We start from the raw sequence: 13,644 nt of genomic DNA, 5'->3' as shown, positions 1-13,644 counted from the left end.
TTACACACACACACACACACACACACACCTCTGTTTAGCATGACATAGTCATTTCTGTCTTGAAAGCAGAGCAGCTGTGATTACCCTCACAAAATCCTTATAAGGTTAGATCTTTGGACATTCCTTTGTAGAAGGTGTGGGTAGGAGGGTCCTTAGAACCTCTTCTGAATGTTCAGAAACTCCCTCTCTCCCCTGCCTCATCAAGCTTTGTATAATCCTTCCCTGGTTGCTGTGGTCTCTGGACATGCTGAAGAATATGAGGTCAAAGTTTAACTGATAAAGCTACCTAAGGTCTGCAATTTTCTGAGGTCCTTACCCATGCTGGGATCAGCTTTTCAGTGATCAGGCTACTAGGGTTTATTTATGCTCCTGCAGGAAACTCCTTATCCAAGTTTTTGTAAGTTATCCCCAAAGTCTCACTGCAAGCTGGGCTCAGATTAAATAATTTCCATGGTCTGTCCTTAGAGCCCTATCCAGTGTTCATGCCTCTCCAGTAAAACTCACACAATCTAGGCTTTAATGCATGCAGTAGGATGGGGAGTTGGGAGGGTGGAAAGGAAACACGTTCTAAATTGTCCACCTGGAAATTTTAATTCCACTCCTAATCAAACCTACCATTCAGTCCTGGAGAATCCACACTACTACAGTTCTAGCCTCTGCCTATTGCTCAGAAAAAATGAGCAGAGACATTTTGCTGTATGAAGAGTCATGACACACAGCAAGGGAGAGTGGCTAATCACTTGTTTATTCTGAAAGGAGAATACTCAGAAAGTGACAGTGGAAAAAACAAAGCTTCTAGTACGTGGCTTTTTGAAGAAAACTACAAGGCAGCAGTCTATTAAAACTTCAAGATCCATATGTAGAGAAATATTGTATACCTACATCTTGTACTGTGATACCTGAGTCTCCAAGTCGGTGACTTACCTCCACCAGCTTGTTGGCATGTTCACGGAAAACTTGGGCATATTCCTTCACCTCCTTCTCATTCCCACTCTTCGCAGCCTCAATGAGAACCAGCAAAGGGACATTAGTTTCCAAGAAAGAATCTGATATGTGATCCATCACAGCTTTCCGAAGCTGCAGTTAAAAACAAAAGCAGATAGACATTAGGAATATTACTGTCAATCTTCCTAAACCACCATCACACTTTCATTACAATGTAAACAATTGTGATGGTTAAGATTAAATTGAGAAGTTGACACAACTTAGGATCTGTTGGAAAATTGTCTCAATGAGAGATTGCCTAGATCAGATTGACCTGTGGAGGTGTCTGTGGGGAATTCTCTTGATTGTGCTCATTGATATGAGGAAGACCCAGGCCACCATAGGGAGTACTATTCCCTAGGCAGGGAATTCTGGACTATATAAATGTGGAGGAGCATATAATGAGAACAGAGAAACAAATACATATTCATTATCTCTCTGCTATTGACCGGTTAGAACTAGTTGCTTTAGGTTTCATCTTGCCCTGTGTTTGCCATAATAATTGACGGTAACCTGGAACTGTAAGTCCAACAAACCCTTTCTCCCCCTCAGTCTGGCTTTTTTTTTTTCTGGATCATGATCACAGAAACAGAGTTGCAGCTGCAACAATAATAATCCAACTCCCTTTTGAATTTTCTCTTATCATATCAAAGAAAATGAGGTCAATCGATGTATGTCTGCTTACAGACTACTTCTTGAAGATTACATACACAAATTGTAGCTCAAAACACTGACCAAAGATTCGTTCTCATCTTCCACTGAACTTAGAGTCTATTCGGCTCTAAGAACTCTGAGTCCTGGTAAAGTTCAAGAGCTCAGGCTTCTCGGCAATGAAGACCTCTAGGTACCAAGCAGCCATTGTGGAGAACTTCACATGGGATGCTGAGCCTTGATGCACCCTTGAAACTTTAGCACTGTGTGGCCTCCTGCCCTTTTCACATCCACTGCTTGTGCTTTATAAAGGGAAAAAGGAAACATCTGACAATCATAAAAATATTCCAGCCCAGGTGCTATGGTGATGCAGTTGCTATGTTCCAGGAAAAAAAATACTTAGAATTATGTTTCAAGGTAAGAATAAACAAACCCTGAATCTTCTAACAATGCATAATTACACACCATTCCCACACTATTAAAATAAGTGGAGCAGCTGCATAAAAACAAAATAAAACTATCCCTGAACAATCACCTCGCTTCTACTTTATTCATAATCATCTGAACGTATATGGGCTACAAATAAAAATAAACACAAAAGACGATGCTAAACAATCTGTACATTTCCCAAATCAATTTATTAACATTCAGTCAGGACGATGTCGGAGAGTTTTGACAATGTGGCATACTCACTCTGACAGGTCAGAAGAAGTGATGTGAATGAAGCCCTGTTCTCTTGGGCACTAATTAGCATAAGGAATGTATTTGCATGTGTGTGCGTTTGTTTGGCTCTCCTCTAAACTGTTTTGACCTTTCTCCATGTACGGTACTAGAAAGACTATGTCAACTTAAAGTCACTACAATACTCATTTGGAAAAAATTGTATAAAATTACTTCCTGGAGATGACATTGGTTATTTGTAATGTCATCTTTTAGGGGTATTTATCATATGCCAACATTCAAATAATTTCTCACAATATTCTGTTGTTGAAGTCATTCAATAATATTATGAAACATAGAGCATTATCAAGGAAGCTCAAAAGGTGAATGAGCTGGAAGTCAGGCTAGTGAAACCACTTGCATTCAGTCCTGATTGGGCAAGGAAAAGAAACAGCAAAAGAAGGCCTGAAGGGGCCATACAGGGAACACTTCAAACTAACCTGCCAAAGCTGCTTCAAGAGCATTGGTGACTCATGTAGAGAAGATATGAATAGAGATATGTTAAAAAATAACTTGCAGGGACAAGAGAAACAGATATGTGAAAGGAGTAAGCCATAGGAAAATTAGGAAGGTTATCCCAGGAACCAAGCCACAATCTCTGCTCAGGCAGAATTTGCTTACAGACATGAGGAAAGTAAAACATCACAGAAAGCTGCAAAGAGTAGATTATCCCTATATACACTGAAACTATACCAGAAAAATAGACTTAAAAAAGACAGAAATAGTATCCTTGAATAAAGGTAAGATAGCATTTCAAATCAAATAAAAGATTTTATAGACAAAATGTAAAATGCAAAAGAATGCAAATTGTAAGAGGCAATTGGAAACTAGGCATCATGACTTCTACCTGTGATCCCAGTACTTGTGATGTCCAGGCAGGACAATTCCCAGGAACTTGAGAAGCCAGATCATGAATCCCAGGCCTGTCAGAACTACAGAATAAGAGCTCCTCTAAAAATTGAAAAAGTAACCCAGTGGTTTCAATGCACTTGTTGCACTCTCATTGAATGGAGTTCAGTTCCCAGCATCTCCACTGGGTGAGCGCCAGGCTTCTGTACTCCAGGTCTCTGACATGAAGGAGACCAGGCAGTGAACTATTCAAACTAACATACCATAGCTTCTGGCAGAGCAAAGCTTCACATAGAAAAGGGAAAAGTGGGTGTAAATTTAAAAAAACAAAGAAAACAAACAGCAACAGAAACTTGACAGGAACAAGAAAGACAATAGAAGGAGAAAGTCCAAATAGGAGATTGATCTTCCTGGGCACACACACACACTAAATCTTTAAAAAGAGACATTATAAAATTTCAAGACACAATTGCAAATAATTAAAAAAAAAAAAAGGAATGAACACCCTAGCAAGTGCCTTACAAGGAGAAGAGAAGGAAAAAGGTCAAAAGAAGATTGACAAGGGCTTAAAGGGATGTGAGAAAAGATGACGAATCAAAATTGGAAAAGAAATTCAATACATGGCTTCCAGGCATCCCTGAAGAAAGGAAGTCAAAGCCGTTTTAACTACTTATACCAGGACTCATAAAAGAGAATTCCAAGCAGACAGGGAAAAAGTGTTCATGTACTGAGACTTACCATCCCCCACCCCCAAAGAAAAGGTCAAAAATAACAAAATATAGCCTGGTATGGAAATGTATATCTATCCTCTTATTCCCCTGGGGAAACTGAGTCATAAGTTTAAGTCCTGAGGGGGAAAAAAGAAAAATGTGAAAGAGTGAAAAAAAAATAGTCGGTAGGGTAGGGGAGAGAATGGAAACTCGGAGACTCAAATATGAGTAGAAAATGGAAAAATGTATACATTTGTAAAGAAATATCTACACAGTGAGCTCTTTTTGTAAGGGACAAGTCTAGAATCTATGAGCCAAAGCATAAATGGCTCTCACACGTCTCTTCTTTCCTGTGCCACATCACACATGACCAGTCATTTCTAGCACACATTATGCTGAGCTCAATTCTGCTTCCTAATCTTTCTTAGCACAGTGCTCTAGGCACCTAGTACTCAACAACCCTGCTATTTCCTACTGGATAAAAGCTTTCTCCTTTTTGCTAGACATCCTTGAAATGGGAGCTTTCTTTAGGTATAATTATCTATGTCTCTAAGAAATCTACAACCACCTTGAATTTTAGACATAAAGTGAACACTGAGTCTAGGCTAGGCTGATGAAATGGTACTTTATTAAAAGAGCTGGCAACTTAGCATCTGTCCCATTATGGACATGTTTAGAACAATCCTACTAAGAATTGGAGTATTAACTTTTTAAAATATTACAATGTAAGGCATAGCCAACAAGGTCAAAGTTGGGTGTATAAGAGTATGATTCAAATAAGGCTCAAAATTCTGAAGGCTTAATATTTTTCCTTGAATGTAGTTGCCCCAGGCTTTTCATGATTACTGACATATTTTACCACAGTTCCTTAAGCTTTGTGCTATAATTAATATTAAAAATGAAAGATCAAAGCAACGAAGTGACTGGGCCAACAGCCATCCAGCCTAGAGGGCTTGACAAAAATTGAGCCTCATTAAGTCAAGCAAATTTTAGCCAGTGTGAAGGTCAGTTCTGATAATTAGTCAATGCCGTAATCCACCCAAAGCTACTTTAATAAGTCAAGGTGCCTCAAGTGCACATGCTCCCGTAATGCTAAAGGTACTGGTCCAGCCTGGTATGGCACTGGTGAACAGAGGGTATCTATGAACCCAAAGGAAAAGCACTAAGAAGATAATCACCATGTTTGCTCAATTTGTATTCTTTTAAAGAGAAATATGAGATTCATTGGTCATTATCTTGATGATCCCACAAAGCAAACTCATTTTAACTAGGACACATGTGCATCTTGATGGGACTAAGAACCTAAAAAAAAAATAAAAAATGAATATCCCATCAGGCTTTGTGTTTATCCTCCTCCTACACCAATTCCCCATGAATTCCAGTCTCTGCCAGTTCAGTTAAAATACAACCATTCATTATTGGAGAACCTATGTGCAAATGCCTTGAGTGAGTTTCACCAGATCCAGTCTTTGCCCTCTAGGACAACAGAAACAGTCCAACAGTCAGAATAAAAGTCAGGAAACCTGTCTCTCTAATGGAATAAAAAGCACTGAGAGAAACTCTGGTAAATGAAGCACATTTTTTTAAAAATTACCATGACCTTTTAACAACTATTCTATATAAATCTACATCATAGTGCCAAGCCTCCAAGACACTGATTTGGCCATGTGGTCTAGATCCAAGAAGAACTTACACGATGTTCCTTTCTGGCTTGTAGGTCTTGCTCTCTGCAGTTCCTTGAGAAGGAAACACTCAAGTTATCCTTTCTTGATGGTTTGGCAAGTTGACTACAGGTGAAATCAACTACAAGATAAGCTGCTGTAAACACCTGTAAGCATTTATCTTGATTACATTAATTTATGTGGGAAGACCCAACATAATTCTCAGAGGGACCCTTGCCTGGGTAGAGTGCAGTGGGCTGTATCTTGTGGAGAAAACAATGTGAGCAGCAGCAGCACCATGCATTCCCCATTCTCTGTTTACTTATGGTTGGTTGTGAGGTCACCCGCTGCTTCCAGCTCCTGCTGCCTTGACTTGCCTGTCTTGGCAGATGGTGTACCTTTGAACTGTGAGTTGAAATAAACCCTTTCTCCCTTAACATGCTTTGTCAGAGTATTTTATCACAGGAAGAGAAAAGAAAACTGAGGCACTTGATTATCATTTGAAGGAGAGGGGTGGCAAACATGTTAAACAGAACAGATTTGGCCATCTTAGATCAAGTCAGAGCCACCAAGAACCAAGGCCAGTCATAAGGGAAAGCAGACAGACTTTTGAGCAGAATCTTCTATTGTCTATACTCCTTGGGTGCTATTCCAATACACTGCCATGACAATACAAGATTGATTATGCATGTATTTTTTGAGAATAACTTCCAGAGGCCATCAAGTCACCTTGTCAGGGAATGTGGAAGAGAAGTATTGGAAATAGTCTTTTGATCATTTATCTGACTAGTTTGTCATTTCAATGCAGTTTTATTTCAGAAAGCAGGCCCTGTTCCATTCTATAGTCATGAGTCTTATTTAAAAATATCAAGGCTATAATTTCTTATTTGTATAGGTGAAAAAATCATCTTTAGTTAAAAAGTTGTTTCAATGAGAACTGTTCCAGGAGGACAGGAGCAGGTGTTTAGTTCCATCTGTTGATTTCATTTTCTGCCCCAGCACACACGGGGCTGAGTCAAAGTCCTCTTTTTCCTATATGATGGGCAAGGGTAATTGCTTTCATGAGAAGAGACAATAAAAGGTTGCCTTGGGGTTCATGGGAGCGATTATTGAGGATCTCCAGATGGCCTCAGTCCAGCAGGTGCAGCAGCTTGACTTGGTGGCCGAAAAATATTGGCAGAAAACTGAGCCCACAACAGCTACGTTCAGGATAAGGGACTCAACAAAAGGTTGTGGGAATAGAGGGTGTATTCAGAAAGTACGGACTGTTATGTAGCACATAAAAAGAGTTAGTGAAGACAGGGCAGGAAGAAACAGACTGGATGTTTATATTTTACACTAACAATCTTAATCTAGAGCTTCTTATTTTGTGTCACTATTCTCAAGAGTTAGAAAACTTATTTTCACTCAAAGAGCAGACTGTGGGGCTGAAGAGATGACTCAGAATGTGAGAGCATTTGCTGTCCAAGCTTGACAATCTTCACATGACTTGGCAGCATCCACATAGAAAGCTGGGCATAGTCGCATGCTTTCATAGTTATATGGTTGCATGTACTTGTACCCAGCATTGGGAGATAGAAACAGACACACCCAAGGAGCTCAGTCCGTCTGACATAGTGAGATTTCAGCTCCGTTAGAGACCCTGTCTCAAGGTAATGAGATTGAGAGTGATAGAAGACACCAGAGGTCCTGCTTAGACCCTACATATATTTAGATGTATTCACATGGACTCACACACATACACACACACACACACACACACACACACACACACAGGGGGAGAGAGAGAGAAAGAGAGAGAGAGAGCTGGTCACCATTTTCTCCATTTCAGAGGTGATAAAATTGAAGCAGAAGAATTAAGTGGCTAACACATATTCATATAGCTCTTAATGAGTGGAACTAAAGAAAACCTAGGAACAAAGGTCTTCTACAGAGAAAAGTGAAGTACAGAGATGATTCTCAAAAATCACATGACACTTTCTGACTTCTTGAGACTTTAAGACTTTGGAAAAAACTTGACTCATAACCTGGATGATAGATAGATAGATAGATAGATGATAGATAGATAGATAGATAGATAGATAGATAGATAGATAGATGACTAAGAGATATACACACAGAGACAGAGATAGAGGCATACAGAAATAGACAGCTTACACAGCTGGCTCTCTGTAACCAGAGAGTCTATATATATCATAACAATGTTCTGCTCAAAAGAAATTAATTGACCATTTGGAAGGATAAATAGTAAGTAAAAGGACACATGAGACTTAAAAGAGGAAGTGTCTGGGGATGGGGAGTTACAAGGGAGGAATAAGAGAAGTAAGATGTGGAGTAGACAAAAAGGAAGAACCACAGACACACATTTTGTTTAAAAGAAATCTCAAAAAGTATCTAATACATTTTATAATGATTTTTAAAAACAATTAAATATAATTTTTTTCTTGGAAACATTTAAAAATTCCTCTGTACTGCTAAGGTACAGGATACATTTATCATTATTCCCTAAACAGTTCAGCATCACTATTATTTATATAAAATTTATATTGTATTAGGTATTGAAAGTAACCTGAAGGTGATACCCTGGATGTTCTCACACCAAAAACTATTTAACACTTGCTTCACCCAGAATAAGGAATATGCTTTCAAATGCCCAATAAAAAAATAAGGACAAGCTAGGATTGTCTCAGAAAGCTGATTCATTAAAGAAGAATATATGTAAGTTATCTGCAAATATAATGCCAGTTTATAGAAGAGGAGAGAGCATCTACAGATTTTAGTATCCAAGGGGGCCCTGGCATCATGGACACATAAAGATAACATATTTACTATTTTTCAATTGTGGATCACTGATTGGTAAATTCTTTTAAACTAGAAAGTTGTAACAAGGTTCGGAAAGTGGTTTCTCTGGCTTCTGATTGGGCTGAAGCCAAAGAAGAAGAGATTCCTCCCAGAAATGAGTGAGCATCCATGTTTCATGGTTTGATGTGACAATTATAACATATAGGGAAATCTTCAAGCCTTTGGTGGAACAAGTGAGCCCACATCTGCCTCACTCTAGACTAGATTTTTTGAAAGGAAAACATGTCCAATAGCATGCAGACAATACAGCTGTTTTATTTTTGTCTTTTGGAACCGGGTCTCAATATTGTGGTCCTTACTAATCTGGAACTCCCTGTGTATAACACACTGGGCTCAAACTCACAGAAATCTGCTTGCCTATGCTTCCCAAGTGTGAGGATTAAAGATGTATACCATCACACTCAGCCTAATGCTCTAACTTTGATTTTCACTCTCATACCTACTAGGATCAAACTACATTCATGCTGATAAACTGGATGCTCTGTCCATAAACACAAGAATATCCATAGCTGAGATCCAGTTGTCTCAGCAAGTGGGACCAGGGATATCTTAATCTTGATGTCATCCAGTAAGTGTAAGGACACATCACTACTGCCTTTATTAGCTCATGGGCCCTGTAACTTGTGTCCCTGATAAACGGTGTCACATTTTTGACCCCATCCACTAAACAGGCAATATAATTCCTCTGTAAGCTGTCTACTAAAACGGTTCAAATGCCCTTAGCTACAAGCTGAAAGGCACAGTTAACACTTTTTACATAAGCTGGAAGACCAAAATTTAGCTATCAATCAAACAGGGCAGAAAGGAATGACTTGACAAAATCATTCATTAAGTGTGACAGCAGTCAAGAATACAAAGCTTTCTTCCAACTGTTTAAGCACAAGGAAATATTAACTGCATAAGACAAGACATTTAAAGGTATCACCCAGCACTTCCTGTCTATTTTACCCAATTAAGCCTATATCAATGTAAATAATCACCGTTTCCTCTGTAAATCCAAGAGAACACAGTTAACAGATCAGACCTGTGTAAACTGTGTTTCCCTATTTCATGGGAGAGGAGTACCAGGGAAGGATAAATATACACTGTAACTCATAAGCTGGAGAAGAAAAGCTAAATTGTTTCAAAAATGACCCAATGATGTCTGCCTTTGTTGTGGGACATGATAGTTGTCAGGTGTAGATAGAGTTACACTCCAGTATATTTTTATAAAAGTGTGGGGTACTTGGTTTTTTGTTGTTTTCATTTTGTTTTGTTTGTTTGCTTTGCTGTGCTTTTTGTTGTTTTTGTCTTGTTCAGAGTTCAAATTGCTGATGCTTTTTGATGACTATGAAACCGCTCCTGTACTAGAAAAGGAGAACACAGGCTTCCCCCTCCCCCCCCCAGCCAACCAGATTAGCATATGCTTAAGCTTGCTTGAGACTCTGGTAACTGTGTATTCTAAGTTACCTGGAGAACAAAGCCCCTGCATGTCTTCTCATGAGGATGCCTGTGACCCAAGGGGTCAGAAGAGGGTCTATTTGAGAGATGCAGGAAGTCAGCTCAGTTCAGCAGGAATCAAGAGCCAGTGTCGGTTCAAAGTTTGAGTGGATTGTTTCAGGCATATTTAAGCACCACACAATTTGGAGAAATGTTTTCTGTGATATTGAACTCAGCCCAATGTGCACAACAAAGCTCCAGGCATTTGAAATTGCCTTGAAACTCTTACAAAGTAAAAGTGACACCTTCCATAAGGATAGATTCTATAGATTAGCTAAGGAAACAGGCTGAAAAGAAATAATTTTATGATAAGGGTCTGGGACAAGATCAGGTATAGCCTTTGTACAGAGAGTATAAAGGTCACCAGGATGTTAAACAACTTTAATTCCAGCTGTGTGGGCTGAAAAGAGGTTCTACACCTCTCGCATTGAAGAAACAATTCTGTGCATTTAACATTCCTGGATTAACTAGTGCTTATCTATGGGAACAAGGACTTACATGCCACATGTCTTTAATACGTAGCTGTCCTTTCCTAGAATATTGGAAAAGTCTCTATTTACCTTCAACTTCATGGTGACAAAACTCTGGTCTGATCTCAAAGAGGAAAATATGGTTCCATAAAGGAGGGAAATCAAGAAAATGTTTAAAATTTTTATTAAGAAGATTTAAGAGTTTTTCTGAAGAAACAAACAGAGGAAGAGATGTGCTAATGTGCTTATGGTAAAGAGGCAGGAATCCTATGAGAAGAAATGGAGCTAGAAAAATGACTCACTGGTTAAGAGAGCCCAATGCTCTTACACAGGACCCAGGTCCAATGCCCAGCACCAACATGAGTAAGGCTTACAATCATATGTATCTTCAGTAACAGAGGATCTGATACCATATTCCAAGCTCCAGAGGCACCAGTATATAAATGATACATATAAGCTTATACAGGTGCACATACAAATAATTTTTTGTTGCTTTTAAAGAGAAGTAGAAAGCTCTAATAGAGGAAACTGGCTTCATTTCTCTCATCCCTCTAATCTCACAGGAACTAGTAGCCACTCATGTAGGCCTTCTACCTGAAAAGTTAAATAGTACACACCTGAAACTCCTGGTTCACCAACAAGCATGTTTGACTAAGATGAGGATGATGATGATGATGATGATGATGACGACGATGATGAAAACATGACATTGTTTTCCCATAGCTGAAAACTGGACTGTCTCCTCCTATGACTAGGAATCTGCAGTGATGAACTGAAACCTACTGGCTTCATAAATAATGCTGTGTAGAGTGAAGCATGGGCTCTTCCTGTTAAGTTAGCTGTAAATCAGCTTATAGAGTGCTGAAATATAAAATCTTTTTTTACCATTTCCTTCCTGTCCCATTGCTCAAGACTATCCTTTTGAAGAATTCCTGTCAGATATCTGCATGGTTCTGTCAGACCTGACATTCTTTAGACTGACTGATTTCTAAGTTAGAGGAGAATATTTGGCCTTTCCACAGCAGGGGGGTTTTAGGTGGTGTCAGGAGTATAACATATATTTCTACCAAATTCTTAGTTTGAATCCCCTAGCCAAGCCCTAACAGAATACTTATAATTCTGTTTATAAGTTCTCCCATCTTTAACTGCTTGCTTACTATCACAATAACCCTATGAATGTTTAGTTTTTCTACCTGTAGCAATCTTTCCTAAAAAGTAGTTCATTGACCTTTCTTATACTGTCATGGTAGAGAGACGATAAAGCCTATTGGGCAAGGATCGATGGGGCTGTCTGTGCAGTTTAAATAAGCAATGGGGAGATCCTGTGTTTGAATATACCTATAACCATAACCAGGAAAGTATGATTTTAACATACAACTCATATGTTAATAGAACAACAAGTTCAAGTTCACAAATCCTAACTGGACTGAGGACAGCCTCTGTTGTACAGGACTACACTGTAAGCCAGGCTGCCATGAAACTCTTTAGTTCAGCTGCTCCTATTTGCAAAAGACCATCAGAGTTGGGCTTATGGACTGTTGATATCACAAAGAACGATGGTTAGAGCAGAACATCCCCTATTCACCTGAGTATTCAGTCACCCCTCTGAACAAACTATATACAACTCTGCCCTAATAGTGCATGGCCATAGAGAGAGGCTAGACTATATAGTCTTGGAATACATGGGGAGGGGAGTCCAACAGCACAGGCATGAAGAAGTCATCATCCATACCACATACAGTATGACTTTTCAGTATCACATGCAGTTGGCTTTCCAGTACAACTGCATTAGGTCCACCCGTGCTCCTGACAGTATCACTCCTCAGGCTCTGTAGATTAAGCCCAGTAAAATTCTTGGTTTTCTCAGAGGGGAACTTTGGTGAGATCACACTTTGGTTCGTCATTAGGACATTGAGGGGTTGTTGCTTAGAACCTCCACTGGGAAAAATTTCTCAAAGCACTTTCCTTTCCATTCTTCACTCCTACAACTAGGGAACCACACACTACCAGCTTTATTTCTTAACATCTTTGCTCAGGACAGAAAGGGATCAAGAAATAATAACTTGCTATATATCATTCTGAGTATTCAACAACTGCCTTTGGTTAATGGGCATTCGCTGCTAAAATCAAGTGGGAAAGTCAAGAGTTACATAACAACGTTAACTTCACCCCAGCAAGATCCCTCAGGAATCTTGAGAAATGCTGTTCAAATAGTGATTTAATTCCCCTAAAATTGATAGACAGTTAAAAAGACAATTATTGAGAAGGTTGGTTTGAAAGCAGGCTGATTAAAGACTTTAAAAATAAGTGTGAAAAGGAGCTGAGGAAATCTAGATAGATAGATAGATAGATAGATAGATAGATAGATAGATAGATAGATAGATACATAGATACATAGATACATAGATAGATACATAGATACATAGATAGATGATTGATAGATATAGATATGATTTAGTCATAATAGTACTTGCTGTTCTTGCAAAGGACCTAGGTTCAGTTCCCATCATGCACATGGCCAACAACTGTTGATAATTCCAGTTACAAGAGAACCAACAGCTTCTCCTGGTCTTTGTGAGTATACACAGGTAGACATGGGGAAATCATAAAATAATAAATCTTCAAAAAAGTAACTATTTAGGTATGGTTGCACATTCCTATAATCTCACTTCTGGAAAAGCTGAGACAGAGGGATCACAGAAATTTCCACATAAGTCTGACCTACATAGCACTCTCAAGGACAAGCCAGGCTAAATAATGAGTCTCTATCTCAAACAAACAAGACAAAAGGGGCATTTGAAGAGTTTGAGACAAGATAGAGAAAGTAATTCTCTAAATCTATTACTCCCTTTTAACAGAGTCAACACTACACACCTGGCAAATATGTAGCAAGTACAGTTATCTGGATCCATAAATATATGCACTTTCTACTCCACATTCCAGCATGTGCCTCTGGGTCTTCAATAAATCCTCTTATAAATATAAGTACATCTTAGAAGAGCCCAGCCAAAGCCTTACTTCTCCAGATGAGTGGCATGTCAGGTCAACTGGGTGTAACTAGTCCAAAAAGGGTAGATGAATAAGGGGAGAAGGGTAATAAGCACCCAATTGATAGTGGTGATGTCACGGATATATGTACTTATGAAGCCTCTAGAAGCCTATACCACCCGCTCCTGATTTATTCCAATAGTGGGTAACACCAAGCACCTTAGAACTACTTTCTCCCTATGGAGTTCTGCTATTACATGCCGTGTTTTT

At 39.0% G+C, this 13,644-nt stretch overlaps 1 protein-coding gene across 4 annotated transcripts in view; it reads right to left on the bottom strand.

The window, feature by feature from the left end:
• The window catches only part of Ctnna2 (catenin alpha 2), a 1,115,747-nt gene that overhangs the window by 241,624 nt on the left and 860,479 nt on the right, over positions 1-13,644 (bottom strand). For all 4 annotated transcript variants that reach the window (XM_021164212.3, XM_021164215.2, XM_021164213.2 and 1 more), the window contains one exon: positions 925-1,077. In XM_021164212.3, the coding sequence (XP_021019871.1) occupies positions 925-1,077 (153 nt within the window). The remainder of the gene's footprint in view (positions 1-924; positions 1,078-13,644) is intronic.

Source organism: Mus caroli, unplaced genomic scaffold (genome assembly GCF_978045245.1).
Source record: "Mus caroli unplaced genomic scaffold, Mus_caroli_1 scaffold_7, whole genome shotgun sequence".
NCBI classification, from domain to species: Eukaryota; Metazoa; Chordata; class Mammalia; order Rodentia; family Muridae; genus Mus; species Mus caroli.
This window is presented reverse-complemented; position numbering and strand designations above follow the sequence as displayed.